We start from the raw sequence: 22470 nt of genomic DNA, 5'->3' as shown, positions 1-22470 counted from the left end.
ACCTGTATTGCCACTTTCTGTACTTAATTTTTAGTGCAGCTGCTTTGTTGATAGATGTGTACGTATGTTATTTATTTTTATTTCTGTCTTACACACACACACACACACACACACACACACACACACACACACACACACACACACATGTATGAATAATTATAAAATAAAATGTTTTATGATTATCAAATATTCCGTTTGATATATTTGTCTACAATGTGATTATTATCAATGAAGGCAAAAAGGTTACAAATAAATGATGTATTCATGTGATATAATCCACCTAATGGCTCCCTCGCCAAATATTAACAATAAAGGTTATTAAAAAGACAATTATCTGGTGGGAAAAACTTGCTGTTATGTATGTTAACCTTTAACAGTGAGGTTCTCGATGCCACACTCGAACATGATCCAGCCCCATTTTTCCAGCGAGGCCGCAGAATGGGCGAGGTCGGCCATGGTGGCTGTGCTCTCAGTCTCGTCCACCAGGGAGAACTCCTCCATCTCTTCCAAGCTGAACAACACTTTGGACTTCTCAAACGGGATGGCTGTGATGGCTGACGTGCCGATGTCTGCGATTGCAAAATGACAGTGTACAAAGCAGGGCAGAAACACGTTAGAAAATCATGTCGCGTGAGACAGGATTGTGCATTGAAACAAAGCAACATTTAACATATATTATCAGAAATTTGATAATACACTTGATTGTTTCTTCTTCTTTTGTTTCTTCTTGTGAATTAATTTATATAATAATATATAATAATAATAATATTTTTACATTTTCTTTTCATAATTTTCTTCATATATAGCATATACAGTATATTAGGGCTGTAGAGAACGTGTTAACGCATTATCTTTAAACTGTTTTAACAACGTTAAATGTTTTGACACCGTTTATGCAGTTTCAGAGTTTGAACAACTGATCAGTCTTAAATTCCCTTTGACCTGTGATCTGCGCTCCGCTGTGCGCACATCGCAGGTGTGCCGAGGATACATTCCCCATGAATATGAATATCTTGACCAGACAATCCCCTAGCTCGATGCCCATTCACGCTTAGAAAAAAAGAAAGCGCTTGATAAAAACAGCACCATGGGGCATCAAAGGGCAGGTGTTCAGGCACCCTCCACTGCCCCCTCTGCATGTACCTTCTCCTGTGTTGTAAAGTCTCTTGTAAAACTATACATCCGTTTGGCTACAATATTCTAAGCAACAATCAAATTGCAAATGTTGAAATATGACTAAATCTGGCTTCATGTTAAACAGAATTTGTCTGATAAGGGAGTCTCTCTCTCTCTCTCTCTCTCTCTCTCTCTCTCTCTCTCTCTCTCTCTCTCTCTCTCTCTCTCTCTCTCTCTCTCTCTCTCTCTCTCTCTCTCTCTCTCTCTCTCTCTCTCTCTCTCTCTCTCTCCTCTCTCTCTCTCTCTCTCTCTCTCTCTCTCTCTCTCTCCTCAATGGAAAGGAAAAGGATGTGTGTATATACTGTATGTGAATATATGTGCACATGTATGTGTGTATATAAATACAGTGGAGGAAATAATTATTTGATCCCTCACTGATTTTGTAAGTTTGCCCACTGACAAAGAAATTAACGGTCTATAATTTTAGTGGTCATTTTTGGTAGGTTTATTATAATAGTGAGAGACCGAATATCAAAAAGAAAATCCAGAAAATCACATAAAAAAAGTCTATAATTCATTGAGTATTTATTTTAAATAGTAGTATTTTAAATTTATAAGTATTTGATCCCCTACCAACCATAAAGAATTCTGGCTCCCACAGATTAGTCCTCTCGCATTACGAAAGTACTCCTAATTTCAACTTGTTACCTGTATAAAAGACACCTGTCCACAGAATCAATCAATCAGACTCCAACCTCTCCATCATGGGCAAGACCAAAGAGCTGTCTAAGGACATCAGGGAAAAGAATGTAGTCCTGCACAAGGCCAGAATGGGCTACAAGACCATTGGCAAGAAGCTGGGTGAGAAGGAGACAACTGTTGGCACAAAATGACTGTCAATCTCCCTCGGTCTGGGGCTCAATGGGTATCAATGATCATGAGAAAGGTGAGGGATCAGCCCAGAACTACACAGGGGGAGCTTGTTAATGATGTCAAGGCAGCTGGGACAACAGTCACCAAGAAAACCATTGGTAACACACTACGCCGTAATGGATTAAAACCCTGCAGCGCCCGTGAGGTCCCCCTGCTCAAGAAGAGCCATGTACAGGCCCGTCTGAAGTTTGCCAATGAACACCTGAATGATCCAGAGAATGCTTAGGAGAAGGTGATGTGGTCAGATGAGACCAAAATCGAGCTCTTTGGTATCAATGCGACTCGCTGTGTTTAGAGGAAGAGGAATTCTGACTATGACCCCAAGAACACCATCCCCACCGTCAAGCATGGAGGTGGAAGCATTATGCTTTGGGGGTGTTTCTCTGCTAAGTTGACAGGTCGACTTCACCGCATCGAGGGAAATGGATGGGGCCATGTACCGTGAAATCCTGGGTGACAACCTCCTTCTCTCAGCCAGGACAATAAAGATGGGTCGTGGATGGGTCTTCCAGCACGACAATGACCAAAAACATACAGCCATGGCAACAAAGGAGTGGCTCAAGAACAAGCACATTAAGGTCACGGAGTGGCCTAGTCAGTCTCCGGACCTTAATCCTATAGAAAATCTGTGGAGGGAGCTGAAGCTTCGAGTTGCCAAGCAACAGCCTCGAAACCTTTAAGATTTGGAGAGGATCTGCAAAGAGGAGTGGTCCAAAATTCCTCCTGAGATGTACTACTGTAAGATGTACTATGTAATACTTATTTCACTCAATGAAATGCAAAATAATTTATATATTTTATTTAATGTGATTTTCTGGATTTTCTTTTTGATATTCTTTCTCTCACTGTTATAATAAACCTACCAAAAATTACCACTAAAATTATAGACCTTTCATTTCTTTGTCAGTGGGCAAACTTACAAAATCAGTGAGGGATCAAATAAATATTCCCCCCACTGTATGTATATACATGTGTGTGTGTGTATATATATATATATATATATATATATATATATATATATATATATATACACACACACACACACACACACACACACACACACACACACACACACACAGTGCATCCGGAAAGTATTCACACCCCTTCACATTCCCCACATAACACGTTATGTTACAGCCTTATTCCAAAATGGATTAAATTATTTTTTTCTCTCATCAAATTATACACAATACCCATAATGACAAAGCAAAAAAGGTTTTTCAGAGATTTTTGCAAATGTATTAAAAATAAAAAACTGAAATATCGCATGTACATACAGGTACATCTCATAAAATTTGAATATCATGAAAAAGTTCAATATTTTGTCACTCATTTCAGAAAGTGAAGATTCATTACATACATTCATTACATATGTGAAATATTTCAAGCCTTTATTTATTAACATTTTGATGATTGTAGCTGTAGATAATGAAAACCCAAAATTCAGTGTCTCAAAATTAGAAAATTGTGAAAAAGTACAATATTGGAAAGTCATGGTGTCACACCCTAATCAGCTAATTAACGCAAAACACCTGCAAAGGTTTCCTGAGCCTTTAAATGGTCTCTCAGTCTGGGTCAGTAGGCTACACAATCATGGGGAAGACTGCTGACTTGACAGATGTCCAGAAGACAGTCATTGACACTCTCCATAAGGAGGGTAAGCCACAAAAGGTCATTGCTAAAGAAGCTGGTTGTTCACAGAGTGCTGTATCCAAGCATATTCATAGAAAGTTGAATGGAAGGAAAAAGTGTGGTAGGAAAAGGTGCACCAGCAAAAGGGATGACCGCAGCCTTGAGAGGATTGTCAAGTAAAATCCATTCGAGAATTTGGGGGAGCTTCACATGGAGTGGACTGAGGCTGGAGTCAGCGCATCAAGAGCCACTAGGCACAAACGAATCCTAGGCATGAGCTACAAATGTTGCATTCCTCGTGTCAAGCCACTCCTGAACCAGAGACAACGTCAGAAGCGTCTTACCTGGGCTGTGGAGAAAAAGAACTGGACTGTTGCTCAGTGGTCCAAAGTCCTCTATTCAGATGAAAGTAAATTCAATTCGGTAATTCATGCAAAAGGAGGCCCAACCAAGTATTGAGTGCATAGAAATGAACATACTTTTCAGAAGCCTGACATGTCTGTTTAAAATATCCTTTTTTTATTGATCTTATGTAATATTCTAATTTTCTGAGACACTGAATTTTGGGTTTTCATTATCTATAGCCAAAATCATCAAAATTTCAAGAAATAAAGGCTTGAAATATTTCACTCTGTGCAATGAATCTATATAATATGGGTTTCACTTTCTGAAATGAGTGACAAAAAAATGTAACTTTTCATGATATTCTAATTTTATGAGACGTACCTGTATGTATTCACACCCTTTGATTTGACACTCAAAATTGAGGTCAGGTGCATCCGGTTTCCACTGATCATCTTTGAGATGTTTCTACAACTTGATTGGCGTCCACCTGTAGTAAATTCAATTGATTGGACACGTTTTGGAAAGCCACACACCTCTCTGTAAGGTCCCACTATTGACAATGCACGTCAGAGCAGAAACCAAGCCATGAAGTCAAAAGAATTGTCTGTAGACCTCCGAGACAGGATTGTATCGAGGCACAGATCTGCGGAAGGGTACAAAAACATTTCTGCAACATTGAAGGTCCCGAAGAGCACAGTGGTCTCCATCATTCGTAAATGGAAGAAGTTTGGAACCACCAGCACTCTTCCTATTGTTGGCCACCCAGCCAAACTGAGCAATCGGGGGAGAAGTGCCTTGGTCAAGGAGGTGACCAAGGACCCAATAGTCACTCTGACAGAGCTCCAGCGTTCCTCTGTGGAGATGGGAGAACCTTCCAGAAGGACAACCATCTCTGCAGCACTCCACCAATCAGGCCCATATGGTAGAGTGGCCAGACAGAAGCCTCTACTCAGTAAAGGCACATGACAGCCCGCTTAGCGTTTGCCAGAAGGCACCTAGAGGACTCTCAGACCATGAAAAACAGGATTCTCTGGTCTGATGAAACAAAGATTGAACTCTTTGGCCTGAATGCCAAGCGTCACGTCTGAAGGAAACCAGGCATCTCTCATCACCTGGCTAATACCATCCCTACGGTGAAACATGGTGGTGGCAGCATCATGCTGTGGGGATGTTTTTCAGTGGCAGGAACTGGAAGACTAGTCAGGATCGAGGGAAAGATAAACGGAGCAAAGTATAGAGAGATCCTTGATGAAAACCTGCTCCAGAGTGCTAAAGACCTCAGACTGGGGCAAAGGTTTACCTTCCAACAGGACAACAACCCCAAGCTCACAGCCAAGACAACAAAGGAGTGGCTTCGGGACAAGTCTGTGAATGTCCTTGAGTGGTCAAGCCAGAGCCCAGACTTGAACACGATTGAACATCTCTGGAAAGACCTGAAAAAATCTGCGCAGGGACGCTCCCCATCTAACCTGACAGAGCTTGAGAGGATCTGCAGAGAAGAATGGGAGAAATACCCCAAATACAGGTGTGCCAAGCTTGTAGCATCATTCCAGAGAAGTCTGGAGGCTGTCATCGCTGTCAAAGGGGCTTCAACAAAGTACTAAGTAAAGGGTGTGAATCCATATGCACATGCAATATTTCACTGTTTGATTTTTAATACATTTGCAAACATTTCTAAAAAAAAACCTTTTTCCCTTTGTCATTATGGGATATTATGTGTAGATTGATGAGGATAAAAAATGAATTTAATCCATTTTGGAAAAAGGCTGTGACATAAAATGTGGGGAAAGTGAAGGGGTGTGAATACTTTCCGGATGCACTGTGTGTGTGTGTGTGTGTGTGTGTGTGTGTGTGTGTGTGTGTGTGTGTGTACACACAGGCCACTTTATTAGGTACACCTGTTCAATTGCTTGTTAACGCAAATAGCTTATCAGCCAATCACATGGCAGCAACTCAATGCATTTAGGCATGTAGACATGGTGAGGATGACTTGCTGAAGTTCAAAGCGAGCTTCAGAATGGGGAGGAAAGGGGATGTAAGTGACTTTGAATGTGGCATGGTTGTTGGTGCCAGACGGGCTGGTCTGAGAATTTCAGAAACTGCTGACCTACTGGGATTTTCACGCACAACCATCTCTAGGGTTTACAGAGAATGGCCCAAAAAAGAAAAAATATCCAATGAGCGGCAGTTGTGTGGACGAAAATACCTTGTTGATGTCAGAGGAGAATGGGCAGACTGGTTCGAGACGACTGAAAGGCAACAGTAACTCAAATAACCACTCGTGACAACCAAGGTATGCAGAATACCATCTCTGAACGCACAACATGTCAAGCCTTGAAGCAGATGGGCTACAGCAGCAGAAGACCACACCGGGTGCCACTCCTGTCAGCTAAGAACAGGAAACTGAGGCTACAATTCGCACAGGCTCATCAAAAATGGACAATAGAAGATTGGAAAAACGTTGCTTGGTCTGATGAGTCTGGATTTCAGCTGCGACAATCAGATGGTAGGGTCAGAATATGGCTTAAACAACATGAAAGCATGGATCCATCCTGCCTTGTATCAACGGTTCAGGCTGGTGGTGGTGGTGTAATGGTGTGGGGGATATTTTCTTGGCACACTTTGGGCCCCTAAGACCAATTGCGCATGGTTTAAACGCCACAGCATACTGAGTATTGTTGCTGACCATGTCCATATCCCTTTATGACTACAGTGTAAAAGACGCCCCAAACAGGCTCTCAGAGTATAGCTGGGGTAGGGTTGGGGTTAGCCCACATAATAACTCCAGCAACTTTGAAGAAATTTGGCATACGCACATTTATGTATTAAATGACACACCGAAGCTGATATACATACTCATATTATTGATAGACTCATTGATAGATATTTTGTTGGGTTGTCCGCACTTTTAAATTGCCAAATACTTCCACTGTTATAAAACATGTATATTCTTACTGTTAAACAAAAGATGTTGTGTGTCGATGATGCTGTTCATCATTCCCTCAAAACACAAGAGCAATGCAGAGATTGCCACATTCAGCAGGCCATGCGGCTGTGTTGGTCCTCCAACCATTTGCATTCTGGGAGCTGGCTGAATAAATCCAAGTGTGGGGAAAAACTTGGAACGTGATTATCTCAGAATCACGGTTTGCTACACCCTTGTCATTAACCTGTCATAGCTTTAAAAATATTTGCTTGATTTGCACAAGTGACACCTTGTTTTGAAGCTCTGGTTCTTCACTTCCAAATGATGCGAAAATGTACTGTGGGGCAAAAAAGTATTTAGTCAGCCACCAATTGTGCAAGTTCTCCCACATAAAAAGATGAGAGAGGCCTGTTATTTTCATCATAGGTACACTTCGACTATGAGAGACAAAATGAGAAAAAAATCCAGAAAATCACATTGTCAGATTTTTAAAGAATTTATTTGCAAATCGTGGTGGAAAATAAGTATTTGGTCAATAACAAAAGTTCATCTCAATACTTTGTTATATACCCTTTGTTTGCAATGACAGTGGTCAAACGTTTTCTGTAAGTCTTCACAAGGTTTTCACACACTGTTGCTGGTATTTTGGCCCATTCCTCCATGCAGATCTCCTCTAGAGCAGTGATGTTTTGGGGCTGTCGCTGGGCAACACGGACTTTCAACTCCCTCCAAAGATTTTCTATGGGGTTGAGATCTTGAGACTGGCTAGGCCACTACAGGACCTTGAAATGCTTCTTACGAAGTCACCCCTTCGTTGCCCGGGCGGTGTGTTTGGGATCATTGTCATGCTGAAAGACCCAGCCACGTTCAATACCCTTGCTGATGGAAGGAGGTTTTCACTCAAAATCTCACGATACATGGCCCCATTCATTCGTTCCTTTACACGGATCAGTCGTCCTGGTCCGTTTGCAGAAAAACAGCCCCAAAGCATGATGTTTCAACCCCCATGCTTCACAGTAGGTATGGTGTTCTTTGGATGCAACTCAGCTTTCTTTCTCCTCCAAACACGACAAGTTGAGTTTTTACCAAAAAGTTCTATTTTGGTTTCATCTGACCATATGACATTCTCCCAATCCTCTTCTGAATCATCCAAATGCTCTCTAGCAAACTTCAGACGGGCCTGGACATGTACTGGCTTAAGCAGGGGGACACGTCTGGCACTGCAGGATTTGAGTCCCTGACGGCGTAGTGTGTTGCTGATGGTAGCCTTTGTTACTTTGGTCCCAGCTCTCTGCAGGTCATTCACTAGGTCCCCCCGTGTGGTTCTGGGATGTTTGCTCATCGTTCTTGTGATCATTTTGACCCCACGGGGTGAGATCTTGCGTGGAGCCCCAGATCGAGGGAGATTATCAGTGGTCTTGTATGTCTTCCATTTTCTAATAATTGCTCCCACAGTTGATTTCTTCACAACAAGCTGCTTACCTATTGCAGATTCAGTCTTCTCAGCCTGGTGCAGGTCTACAATTTTGTTTCTGGTGTCCTTTGACAGCTCTTTGGTCTTGGCCATAGTGGAGTTTGGAGTGTGACTGTTTGAGGTTGTGGACAGGTGTCTTTTATACTGTTAACAAGTTCAAACAGGTGCCATTAATACAGGTAACGAGTGGAGGACAGAGGAGCCTCTTAAAGAAAAAGTTACAGGTCTGTGAAAGCCAGAAATCTTGCTTGTTTGTAGGTGACCAAATACTTTTTTTACCGAGGAATTTACCAATTAATTCATTAAAAATCCTACAATGTGATTTCCTGGATTCTTTCCCCCCATTCTGTCTCTCATAGTCGAAGTGTACCTATGATGAAAATTACAGGCCTCTCTCATCTTTTTAAGTGGGAGACCTTGCACAATTGGTGGCTGACTAAATACTTTTTTTGCCCCACTGTGTATGTGTATATATATATACATACACACACACACACACACACACACACACACACATATACAACAGAAAAGAAAATTGTAGAAAATATAAATTACCAATACTAAATCTTTTTTGTTGGCTATACTCTGAAGCCCTATGCTAATGAGGAGGAATTCTTTTTTTTTTTGCATATTGCCACTGAATAACCTTTTTTCCACCCCAATAGCAACTCCTCCAGGAATGGGTATCCATTGAAACAATAATCGTAACCCACCTGTGGAGTCCAATCCTCTTAGCTGGCTGTGAATGCGTTGGATGTTGAGTCTCGCGGCAATTTCCTTTCCTTTCTCAATGCCGGCATTAGAGCGCAGTGATCCAGATGAGTGAGGCTGCATTTTGGTAGAAGAGGCATACTTCTCCAACATAACAGAGGGCCTGCCGTGTTCTGAGGTAGTGGGTGTCTCCTCTACAATACCCCTGAGTGAAGAAACGAGTGTGTTTTGCATTAATGCATGGCAGATTTACACAAAAATTATACTTCGGGGAAATGAAGAAAAAAAGTGTGAATTAAAAATTCTACCTGTTCATTCGAAACTGAGTGGCAGTCTGGTCGAAGCACAGGGCTACAAGGGACACATGGATGACACACTTGCTAGAGCACGAGGGTGAACCCTCTTCTACAGATGCCTGGAGGAGACACAGGTTGACCTGCAGCGAAAGGGAAGTCAGAGTCACTAAAGTAGGTCACACACACACACACACACACACACACACACACACACACACACACACACACACACACACACACACACACACACACACACACACACACACACACACACACACACACACACACACACACGCCCCTTTATTAGGTACACCTTTTCAATTGCTTGTTAACACAAATAGCTAATCAGCCAATCACATGGCAGCAACTCATTGCATTTAGGCATGTAGACAAGGTGAGGATGACTCGCTGAAGTTCAAACCGAGCATCAGAATGGGGAAGAAAATGGACTGCATCTTATATAGCGCTTTTCCAGTCTTGCGACCACTCAAAGCGCTTTACAATACACGCCTCTCATTCACCCATTCACACGTCGATGGCAGCGACAACCATGCAAGGTGCACACTAGCTCATCGAGAGCACTTTAGGATTCAGTGTCTTGCTCAAGGACACTTCGACGTGCTGCCAGGAGGAACAGGGGATCGAACCAGGAACCCTCTGATTACTGGACGACCCGCTCTACCTCCTGCGCCACCGTCGCCCTTAGAAAGGGGATTTAAGTGACTTTGATTGTGGCAAGGTTGTTGGTAGGAAGACGGGCTGGTCTGAGAATTTCAGAAACTGCTGACCTACTGGGATTTTCACGCACAACCATCTCTAGGGTTTACAGAGAATGGCCCAAAAAAGAAAAAATATCCAATGAGCGGCAGTCGTGTGGACGAAAATACCTTGTTGATGTCAGAGGAGAATGGGCAGACTGGTTCGAGACGACTGAAAGGCAACAGTAACTCAAATAACCACTCATAACAACCAAGGTATGCTGAATACCATCTCTGAACGCACAACATGTCAAGCCTTGAAGCAGATGGGCTACAGCAGCGGAAGACCACACCGATGCCACTCCTGTTAGCTAAGAACAGGAACCTGAGGCTACAATTGTACAGGCTCATCAAAAATGGACAATAGAAGATTGGAAAAACGTTGCCTGGTCTGATGAGTCTCGATTTCAGCTGCTACATTCAGATGGTAGGGTCAGAATTTGGTGTAAACAACATGAAAGCACGGATCCATCCTGCCTTGTATCAACGGTTCAGGCTGGTGGTGGTGGTGTAATGGTGCGGGGGATATTTTCTTGCCACACTTTGGGCCCCTTAGTACCAATTGAGCATTGTTTAAACACCACAGCATACTGTTGCTGACCATGTCCATATCCCTTTATGACGACAGTGTACCGATCTTCTGATGGCTACTTCCAGCAGGATAATGCACCATGTCACAAAGCTCAAGTCATCTCAAACTGGTTTCTCGAACATGACAATGAGTTCACTGTACTCCAATGGCCTCCACAGTCACCAAACTCCATCCAAGAGAGCACCTTTGGGATGTGGTGGAAGGGGAGATTTGCATCATGGATGTGCAGCCGACAAATCTGCAGGAACTGCATGACGCTATTATGTCAATATGGACAAAAATCTCAGAGGAATGTTTCCTACATCTTGTTGAATCTATGCCACGAAGAATTAAGGCAAAAGGGGGTCCAACCCGGTACTAGCAAGGTGTATCTAAAAGTGGCCGGTGAGTGAAATTAGGGACAACAAACCACAAAACATGCACCCCAAAATAAATACATTTGCTGCATTAGTGACATTTGAATATTGCTGTGACAGTCTGAACCAGAACAATGCACGTGCATTCATGTTTTGTCACGTGCGTCACAGGCACAGGTTTAGAGACAATTGCGAAGACAAAAATCACAAACAAATGTGCAAATTGATTCAGTGACAAAGAAACAGATGAACCACAAACGAAAAATAAAAAGGAAATTTGTGAAGTATTGGGAAGCCAATCTGTTTTGGTGTGACTGACAAGCTACAGGATGGATCAGGCATGCACGAGGTAATATTTGCTCTATTAACTTATTATAGGCTAATTTACAGTAACACTTTGGAGATTAACGTCCAATATTTGTATGTTGTATAGTATGGCTGTACCCGAATTTTGTCAGTCTAATCCGATTTGGCTGTTCAATATGAAGATTCGACTATTGGTCCCTTTTTTTCCAGTTCAGCACTACACTAAACTCCTATATCAGCCGACACAAGTCTCATGTTTTACCTGTAAGACTCATGTTTTAATGCCTTTCTTCATTATCTGTGATGTGAAAACATCTGGTTTCCACACAAAGTAAAAGTGTGCCTCCTGCTTATAGTTCAGTTATGGAATCCCAGTGCACCACGGAGCATCTCTATTTTGTTTTTTAGCATTTCTTTCATTGCTTTTCTCACAGCTCTAGCCTCCGGTTGAAAACGCCCAATCAGCCAGGAAGCGATGCTGCGTTCATGTACAGTTGTACTGTAATGTCCTGCACAGTTAACTAAAAGTAAACTAAAAACTAAAACCAAACTAAAAACTAAAACTAGAAAAACATTTTAGTTGAACTGGACAGAAAAAAACCTGAAAACTAACTGAAATTATATTGTGTTCTTACAAAACTAAAATAAAATAGAAATATACAGGAAATGTATTTAGTTTTAGGTGTTTTTCAAGCCAATTTGGTCAAATTTGTCATTATATAGCTGTTACAATACAATGACCAGTTCTTATCTTTGTAGAGAGACAGCATTAATAATGAGCATTAATTAATTATTAATTATTAATTAATTAATAATGGCTCATCTGGTGGAGAGCTACTTTTAAATGGAAAGATGCAAATTAGAATTGACCATTGTTTACAATGAGGGGACAAACAGGACTGTTGAGATCTTATTGTCTCTGTGGTGAGCATATAATGTGTATATATGGGTGTAAGAGAGACAGAGGCAAATTGTGTCTCTTTGTTATGTCTCTCCATTGTGGGACCAGAAGTGTTATCAAAGCTCTGGTCTGTCTTGACTTGTGTGATAGCAACTCATGCATAACAGCATGCAGACATGGTCAAGAGGTTCAGTTCAACAGTTCAAACATCACAATGGGGAAGAATTGTGATCAGAAAGACTCGTGGTGTGGAATGACTGAGGTCTATTTCAAACTACATGATCTTGTGTCACTGACCTCCTGAACTATTTCAAATTGCATGATGTTGGTCGCAGACATATCGATATTTCCAAGCAAAAGATCGGGAGGTCAGCGACGGCTCAAAAAGTCATCTGTGCTCACTTAACTAACCAACCAAAACAGTGGTGTGTAATAAAACATCTCTGGATGTACAACACATCAAAGTAGGGATGCAAATTTAAAGTTATTTCCTTAATCGATCGTTATTCACCTTAACAAACAATCGATTAATTGAAAACATAAAAGCTAATGACATCACAAGGGAGTGGCACGTACCTCCAAACCCCTACAATTTTGTGAGTTAGCGTAAGGGGCGCGAGGAAGGTTTCTCCTCATTTAATCTCATATTATTTAAAAATGGAGAAAATGGAGAATCACTGAGCTGGCTCGTGCATACACAAATGATTAGGACCCATCTTTGCGACAGTTAAATATTTTCACTTTTTACTGTCCTCCATGACAGAATGAGCCGGATGTTACGTAGCAGGTCAAGGAGCAAATATGGAGAGGCGAATAAAGTGATAAAGCATTACTAAAATTCTTATATAAAATAACAGACAAAATCATTTTGTTTTCATTCAGCATTAGTTTTCTACTGCTGTTAGCTGCAGTTTTCTTTGCATATGTTATTTGTTGTTCTTCTGGAAGACCATCTACATCTACATACTGTTCAATGGGCATTTTTTTCCTCAACTGCCCGCTTTGGTTTTGGTGAGTACTACGTCATGGCTGGCTACAGGCTGCAATGCATTTCAAATGGAGCTCGGCTTCAACCGGCTGTAAGGGGCGGAGCGACGACCAGCGACAAGCTGACAGCTTCATGGCGAGAAGATAAGTTGAACAGGTTACAACTTTTTGCAAATGAGCAGCGCAAGGCGCTGGGCGAGAGCCTGTAGGAGGGAAGATACGCTCTCAATGCCGCTGATCACTGCATAATTGTTCATGATTAAGCTGTTTTCGAAAATGAAAAATGTACCTTAAACAATCGAGAAAATAATTAACATGTAATTTTATGTTTCTCCAACAAGGACAATTCTTTATCTTTAGGGACTGACGGCAATATTTACCTATTATTTTCCAGGGGTCATTTATTTTGCGAAATAAACTGCTCCACAATTTTAATAAAAAAAAAAAGTTGACACGGCACTATCAATCTATATAATGTATATTAACCATGGAAAGGGAGAGAGGATTGAAATGTTTGGTGCACCTGCAACAGCGAGTCTATTTGGAGCCAACAAGACCCACAAACGGAAGAGGCACAGAGGCCCCGTCGCCGACGGTGTGACCGTATAGTAACGAGACCAGAGCTGCTTGGCTTCACGCTGCAGCCCCGTCGTTGGCAATGTGTCCCTCGCTTTATGATGAAAGGAATATTTTCTTGGCACACATTAAGGCCTTTTATAACAACTGAGTATTCTTTAAATGCCACAGTCTGCCTAAGTATTGTTACTGACCATGTGCATCCCTCTATGGCCAGTCTATCCATCTTCTAATGGCTACTTGCAACAGGACAACGCATCATGTCACAAAACACGCATGATCTCAAGCTTCTTCTCTCAATAATCTCAGTCAAAAAGAGCTCCTTTTGGAATTTAATTTGTAGAATTTATTTATTTATTAATGCAATTCAGCTAATTGGTTGTGTTGCGACAAGGTAGGGTTGGGTATACGCCAAATAGCCGTATTTGATAAGAGACCATTATTTTGTCTGTATGGTAGTATTCCATATTATAGTAAGAACAGCTCAACTAAGCAAAGAGGAATGAATATCCAACATTACTTTAAGACATGTCAGTCAATCCGGAAAATTTAAAGAACTTTTAAAGTTTCTTCAAGTGCTGTCGTAAAAAAAAAACATCAAGCGCTCCGATGAACCTGGCTATCAAGAGGATCATGCAGGAAAGGAAGACCATGAGTTACCTCTGCTGGAGAGGATACGTTTATTAAAGTCACCAGCCTCAGAAATCGCCAATTAACTGCACCTCAGATTGCAGCCCAAATAAATAGTTCACAGAGGTCAAGGAAGAGACTACAAATTGCTGAAAAGAAAACTATTGAAGGAGACCAAAAGCAAGAATTGCTGGGCCAAAAAACACGAGCAATGGACATTAGACTAGTGGAAATTTGTCCTTTTCTGTCTGTGGAGTCCAAATTTTAGGCTCCAACCACCATGAGACGCAGGGAAGGTGAATGGATCATCTCTGCGTGTGGTGGATGAGAATGTGATATTGTGGTGGGTGCTTTGCTTGTGCGATTTAGTTAGAATTCAAGGCACACTTAATCACTTTGCCCTCTCAAGACCTAGCCTGTAAACATTGACATTATGTGAGAAGAAAAAGGACTGTTCAGTAATTGTTGATTTATACATTTGAAAAAAGATCAGGGATTAGGACTTGTTTCTAAGAATTTGTATCCCAAAATAATTGTTGTAGAATATAAATCATCTGACAGTAAATTATGTTAGCTAGTCCTTCTCATCATACCTATCGGCACTCTTACCTTGGGAACGGAGACATTAGCCTGGAGGCCCTTGATTTTCACGTTGTCTGGTTTGGTGGACACGTCCGTCTGGCCGTGGGAATTTTGGAGGAAGCCAGGCGCTGTGCCCTCGCTCTTTGACAGCTTGTGCTCCTGCTTGGCTGTTTGGCTCTGCGCAGTTGAAAGACTGTGCTCAGTGTGACCACAAACCAGAGCAATTTTAGCTCACATTTTAATTACACTCTGATGCTTGGCGACCAAACACACACAATGAAGAAAACGCAGACGGAACCTCGATGTAAACCGAGGCCGGTTTTATTGCCTGCCGTGAAGCTGATAACTACCCCAGGGTTGAGGTGCCCAGTCGGAAAATAACCCCGGGATGGCTGTCCCTTTTTATTACAAACTTCTCTTCAGACACCCATACCAGGCGCTGGCCTCCTTAGTTCCCTCTTTCCTCTCTTCCGCACTGTCACTCTCTACCAGGAAACCACCCCCTAAACACCTGGACAAATTACCTACTATCCAGGACATCTTCCTTCCAATCATATGAACTTATGTAAATTATAACAACCCAACAATGAATTTGAACCTCCATCTCCCCCCTTCCCCCAGTCATACACATGCACTACGCACAATACTGTGCATTGATGCTGAGTCCGATTCTTTAGAATAATGCTTATAAATACATTCAACAATATACTGTATGGTTTTACTTGTTCACGCCTGTGTATTGTCTACTTACAGACTCGCTGACTGTGGATTTGCTGATCTGGTAGGCTTCATTGAGAACTTTTCCGTGCAGGTCATCCAGAATGGCTGCAGGGTGGCGGATGCTTGCAAAATGGACCATAGACTCGATGTACCTAAATACAAATTTTGGGTCATGATGCATAATTCACTCAACATTTTGATAAAGCCTAGGCTGAAATAGACCAAAACTATAAAATGCTCAGAAAAAAAAACAACCTATAAACAGCTCAGGTAATAATGCAGCCCTATTTTTGCATCAGTGGCCAAGTCTATATTGGCCGATTCAAGGATTGTTGGTACCTGTCCAGAGCCTCAGCCACCAACGGGGTTAGCACCACATTGATAGCCCCCTTGACCTCCACGATGGCAGTGGTTCTCGTCTGGGCCAGGGGCTGCTCTAAAGTCCAGTCGTCTGTCATTGTGTCCTCATCTGTCCGGTCCATGGCCTTCTTATCCAGAGGGGTGTATGGCGTGCTGGGCAGGAAGGAAATGTTGTGCAAACATCCATAAAGGATGAAATTCAGGATGGTCCAGAGTGGAACTTTACAATGGGACTCAGTCACGAATATGTGCGTAGAAACTGTCTCACTTTGTGTGGAAAGGAGCTGGATACCATCCAGCAATATCCATAAAGCTAAATATGCCATCGTCACACCTGCTTGGAGATTAATACATATCCTATATTACCTAGGTTAATTTAAGGATCTTAGAATTAGAAGAGCCTTGGCCAACATGTTAAAAAAACACAAAATACACATGAGACGTAAAGAAGAAAAATAATGTGTTGGACTATTGTCAGTAGGAAATATTTTTTTATTGTTATAGTGTATAATATTGTATAATATTGAATATTTACTTATTTTTGTAATTTTGGCACAAATATGACAATTGGCAATTATTTTGCTTAATGTTTGGCAATATCATTTTGCAGGCCTCTGTGTGATTTGTCCTAAAGTAAGAACAAATTCAAGTCAGTAAAGTATTGGTTAAATTCCAAATTTTTTGTGTAACATGTGTACGTGAGATTTAAGTGTGGTGCACTGTTTGTGAATGTCCATCCAGGATTTCACAACTTTTTGAGATTTCTGCAGTCAAAAATGCTAAATTTTGCTGTCCTTTCTGAAATGATGTGAAACATTTTGAGATGGGTTTTTTTCATGTTAATTTTATATAGAGTAGTGTAATAAACACTATTTTGTGCTCATTTTTAGGACGATTTTAAGCAGAATACATAATACAAAAACAACAATAACTTTTACAAAACTCTATTTTAGCTAGCTCAGAGTTTCAACATAAAACTGCATGCTACCATAATCTGCTACGAAAAGAGATTAAACTAGGTCAAAAGAAAAACATTGTCTCACAATTGTTTTGCAGGGTCTTTAGACCTTGAGGTCTTGTTACTTTTGTTGGCTAACAAGAGTGATTTCTGTTCATTGTTACTGCCTGTCAGCCATCAACAATCAGCCGTCATCTTCTTTACACACGCCAGGGTGCACACGCCTTCTTGACACAGGCCAGGGGGAAAAAGGTTGGTTGACATGTGGTTGGATTGGGACCTTTTTCCACGATAACAGTGCAGTAATTGGTCAAAATTACAAACCCTCTTTTAATTGGATCCTCTTATGCACTCAAAGTGCAGGGATTGGTCAAAATTGCAAGCTCTCACATATAATTCACTGATTGGTTAATTTTGCATTGAATAATGCGATCGCAGGATCGCGGAATCCTGACTGATGATTTCAATGTGACAAAGCTTTCCAGTGCAAAGTTGGAGGTCAAAAGGCAATAAAAATGATTTTGCCCAAAACTACCTGTTAGTGGTTCCCATCAGATGACCTCCTCTGTCAAGGAGAGAACGCGCCGAAAGTCCTTGCTTCACCACCTAAAATATGAACAGTATGCCCAATGTTACCTTTCATAATGTATAAGGTAAGATGGAGTCAATGGTTTAGGTAATAGTATCTCATGTCCCCCATAAGGCCCCGAGAATACTTGTAATACTTGCACGGGTCAACACCAACTTTTAAAAGTGGTTGCCAGGCATCTGAAAATAGGGTTGCAATTTTTTGGCATTTCATATTTTAAGTAAATAAGATACTATGCAGTTATACATAAGCTTAATAATGAAAATATGACATCAAAGAACGTTTAAAAGCTTTATTATAGTGACTAAACAAAATTCTTTGTAGTTTGTGTTTTATCTGACACTTGACAGAATTTTAATGTTCAGAGGGAAAGAAACAAGTCAAGACAGACAAGAGCTGTGATAACACTTCTGGTCACACAATAGAGAGACATAAAGAGACACAATTTGCCTCTGTCTCTCTGACACCCATATGTACAGTATATGCTCACCACAGAGACAATAAGATCTCAACAGTCCTGTTTGTCCCGTCATTGTGAACAATGGTCAATTCTAATTTGCATGTGTCCATTTAAAAGTAGCTCTCCATCAGATGAGGTCTGAGCAATGCTCATTAATAATGCTGCCTCTCTACAAAGATAAGAACTGGTCATTGTATTGTAACAGATATGATGACAAATTTGACCAAATTGGCTTGAAAAAAGCCTAAAACTAAAGACATTTCCTGTATATTTCTATTTTATTTTAGTTTTCTAAGAACACAATATAATTTCAGTTCGTTTTCAGGTTTTTTTCCTGTCTAGGAACTAAAATGTTTTTCCCCACACCTAGTCTTAGTTTTTAGTTTAGTTTTAGTTAACTGTGCAGGACATTACAGTACAACTGTACATGAACGCAGCAGCGCAGCGTTTTCAACCGGAGACTAGAGCCGTGTCTGCGTCTCAGTTCTGATGTAATATCAACGATCGTGGATGGAGTTGTTCTCTCGGACGGATAAAAATGAAAAAGAAATGCTAAAATCCCCCAAAAATAGAGATGCTCCATGGTGCGCTGGGAATTTATAGTTTAACTAAGGAGGCACACTTTTAATTTGTGTTGAAACCAGATGATGAAACATTAAAATATGAGTCTTACAGGGAAAAACATGACTCATGTCGGCTGATATAGGAGTTTAGTGTGGTGCTGAACTGGAAAAAAAGGGACCAAGTCGAATCTTCATATTGAACAGGCAGATCCAATTAGACTGACAAAAATTCTGAGTCGGGTACACTCATACTATACAACATACAAATATTGGACGTTAATCTCCAAAGTGTTACTGTAAATTAGCCTATAATAAGTTAATAGAGCAAATGTTACCTTGTGCATGCCTGATCCATCCTGTAGCTTGTCAGTCACACCAAAACAGATTGGCTTCCCAATACTTCACAAATTTCCTTTTTATTTTTCGTTTGTGGTTCATCTGTTTCTTTGTCACTGAATCAATTTGCACATTTGTTTGTGATTTTTGTCTTCGCAATTATCTCTAAACCTGTGCCTGTGACGCACGTGACAAAACATGAATGCACGTGCATTGTTCTGGTTCAGACTGTCACAGCAATATTCAAATATCACTAATGCAGCAAATGTATTTATTTTGGGGTGCATGTTTTGTGGTTTGTTGTCCCTATTTTTTATGTTGAAGTGGTTGCAAAAGGGGGCAACTAGAGGTCACAAAATGGTTGCTAATTGACTCAATCTGGTTGCTGAGGTCAACCGTTAGTGACAAGTCCTGTACCTACCATGTGCACGACACGCTACCGTATGTAACCAGAAGCTGTGATGCTCCATTCAATAATACCTTAAAGATGGGAACGGAGAGCTGGTCGAAGGAGGTTGAGTTCTCATCGCTCATAGGCGTATCCAGATCCAAGGGTCGGTGCAGTGAAGATTTTGAAGTCCTCTTGTTTGTGGGTTGCTTCACAGACCAGTTGGACACCTGTTGAAAGTACAAGTCAACATTTTTTGAGTCCCACTTAAGTGACAACCAGAGAATCACTGTTGATTCCTGCAAATTAATTGGCTTGTCGAAAAAAATATTTGGGTTGTGCTACAACCCTGGTTTTACGAATGAAGAACAAGTTTTTACTATGACTTAAGCTGTCTCCTGACAGCTCCACTGAATAAAGATGAAAGCCCCTTTTAACCAACCAAGTCTCAACTTGGCCCTGACAGGCTAAAATTGGGCCACTCCAACACCCATCATAAGGCCTGCCCTCAGTATATATACTGGGTCACCACCTGTCACTCTTCCTCTGACCTATTCTTCAGCTTTTGAACAAGCCAGTCAGTGAGGTCCCCAGTAAAAACTCTAGTTCTCCATTCATATAACCAGAGTCGTAGCACAACCCAAACGTTTTACTTCATTTCAAACTTGAGTCCTTACTATGCCATATTGTATACCCCCAACCCCCAATGACAGGTAGTCCATTCTAAGAACCAACTAGCAGATGCGAGCTAAAACCCCAATCCCAACGTATAAGAACCCATTCATAGGGTGCGGGGGTAAATTATATTACCACCCCACCCGACCCACAACAATGCTCATGGGTGGGGATTCCGCATACAGCCGAGCTTAAATCACCTGACCGTAACCACTCTAAACCACATAGCATAACTCTGTACGCAGGCTCACACCTGGCAGCTCTCAAAACAGCCTGCGGCAGTGCTGACCAGCATGTCGAGAATGTGGAATACGGTGAACATGTGTGGGTAGCCCAGGAAGCAGCACCACACTCCTCCTCAACTGAAAACCCTCGTTTTCTCACCAGGTAGCCACACCGCTAGTAGAATGCGCTTTAAGACCCTCTGGGGGTTCCTGCCCCACGAAGGAGTAGACCAATGAGATTGCTTCCACTATTTTGGCACTATATTTTCCAATATTTTGGCACGGTGGCGCAGTGTATTGCACTGCTGCCTCACAGCAAGAAGGTCCTGGGTTCGATTCCCACCTGGGGCGCTGTTGGCACCGTGCTCCGGCGGGTTATCTCCCAAATAGGAGCCTTTCTGTGTGGAGTTTGCATGTTCTCCCCGTGCTCACATGGGGTTTCCTCCACCTCACGTCAGTAAGGACCCCCACCAAAAACATGCACCCATCATCGTCTGACCAGCGATGGACACTTATCACCTGGTCCCCGGGCGCGTCTACGTATGCTGTCCACTGCTCCTGGCTGTGCCCCCGGAGGAAGGACAAGCCAGGATGGGTCAAATGCAGAGGATCCATTTCACCGGCCACCATCAAAAGCATGTGCATGTGTGTGTGTGTGTGTGTGTGTGTGTGCAAGCATGTGTTATTGTGTTGTGTGATAAATAAGACTGTTTCTTCTTCTTTCTTTCATGGTATAACATTGCTGAATGTTACAAGATTGAGAAATTCCCCGCTCAGCTTTCATTGCCGCAGCTTCATGTGCTTCATAAATGCAGTACAATGGGGCAAAGCCTTAAGCCTTAAAAACCATGTTAAATCTCCTTTTCAAAAATGGGAAAAGGAGAGAAGAATCATTTTAATGAGGCATAGGATGAAAAATGGCAAACATAGCCTTATACTGTTATATAATACTGTTCAGTGTACTAATTTTTTAGGTTCAGTAGAAAACGCACAAGTAATTTACCAAGCAGTCATCAATTTCACATTGGTGCTTAAACTGGCATGCAATCCCTAATAAATACGGATTAGAGAAAATTCCCAACACCAACGCTAGGCACTTTTTAAGGTCCGAAATGGGTGAAGGCCAGGGTGGCACCCAATACCTGGCTGTGTGGCAGAGCTCACCTGATACTGGGCTAGGTAGTTTTGGTAGCAGGCCATGACGTAAGGCTGCCGAGTCACCGGGCCTGGCTCAGCCGTCTTCTCGGCCTCCATAGAACCCTCCTCATCCATGGCCAGGGCTGAGACAAAGGAGGCCTGGGATGTGTGACTTGGCAGAGGCTGCGACGGTAGCGGCGGGTGCATGGGAGGCAGGGGAAGGGACCGCGGCTCTGTGATTAGTTCCCCATTGAGCACGTAGGTCAGGGGCCCTTCCACGCTGTGGTAGATGGAGCTGCGACTGTGTGGCGACAAGCGGTATGGTTTTACCCTTCTCATGGGTCCTAATACCCCTAAAGCCCCTCTGGGTTTTCAGTCAAAACAGAGCAGGATCATACAGAGGGCCTGCAAATATCTGAGGGCAGAGTCAACATCAGTACTCATCCATGCCAGACGTGTCTAAAACATAAAAAAAAAAAAAATTGTATGAGGTACATGTTTACTAAAGGATAAGGATTTTCATCCAGAAACATCAATACCAACTAACATTATGATCACTAAAATATGTTATTGTAAGAAGGAACCACATCACCTTCATCCAAAGAAAATCAACATAAAACAATCAAGCTTCTTTCCTAAATTTGTCTTAAAATGTTTTACAAGTACATATGATACCCTTGTACCTGTATCTAGATTACGATACAATGTATCAAGTTTGGCCCTTCAGGGGAAAACAATGGTGTGAACCAGGACTGGAGCGGCCTTCACATTGAATCTTAAAAACTGACCCACTGCGGCCCGCAAGTTTAAACTCTACGATTTCTTCCTGTGATTGTTTTTGACTCACTTAAAAGAGGTAAAGGAAAATTACAGCTTAGTTCAAAACCTTTTTTTTTCCCCAACTTGGCTTTAAATCAAGGCTGTGTTTGGGATAATGGC

At 41.8% G+C, this 22470-nt stretch overlaps 1 protein-coding gene across 1 annotated transcript in view; it reads right to left on the bottom strand.

Moving 5' to 3' along the window:
* The window catches only part of kiaa1109 (KIAA1109), a 193542-nt gene that overhangs the window by 128939 nt on the left and 42133 nt on the right, over nt 1-22470 (bottom strand). Inside the window, 9 exon segments of the mRNA XM_080012365.1 lie at nt 369-569; nt 9140-9342; nt 9446-9573; nt 15149-15298; nt 15873-15993; nt 16181-16354; nt 17695-17765; nt 19588-19725; nt 21559-21832. Coding sequence (XP_079868491.1) covers nt 369-569; nt 9140-9342; nt 9446-9573; nt 15149-15298; nt 15873-15993; nt 16181-16354; nt 17695-17765; nt 19588-19725; nt 21559-21832 — 1460 coding nt within the window.

Source organism: Zeus faber (assembly GCF_960531495.2).
Source record: "Zeus faber genome assembly, chromosome: 13".
Lineage (NCBI taxonomy): Eukaryota > Metazoa > Chordata > Actinopteri > Zeiformes > Zeidae > Zeus > Zeus faber.
Note: the sequence above shows the minus strand (reverse complement) of the source record. Positions and strands in the feature narration are given on the sequence as shown.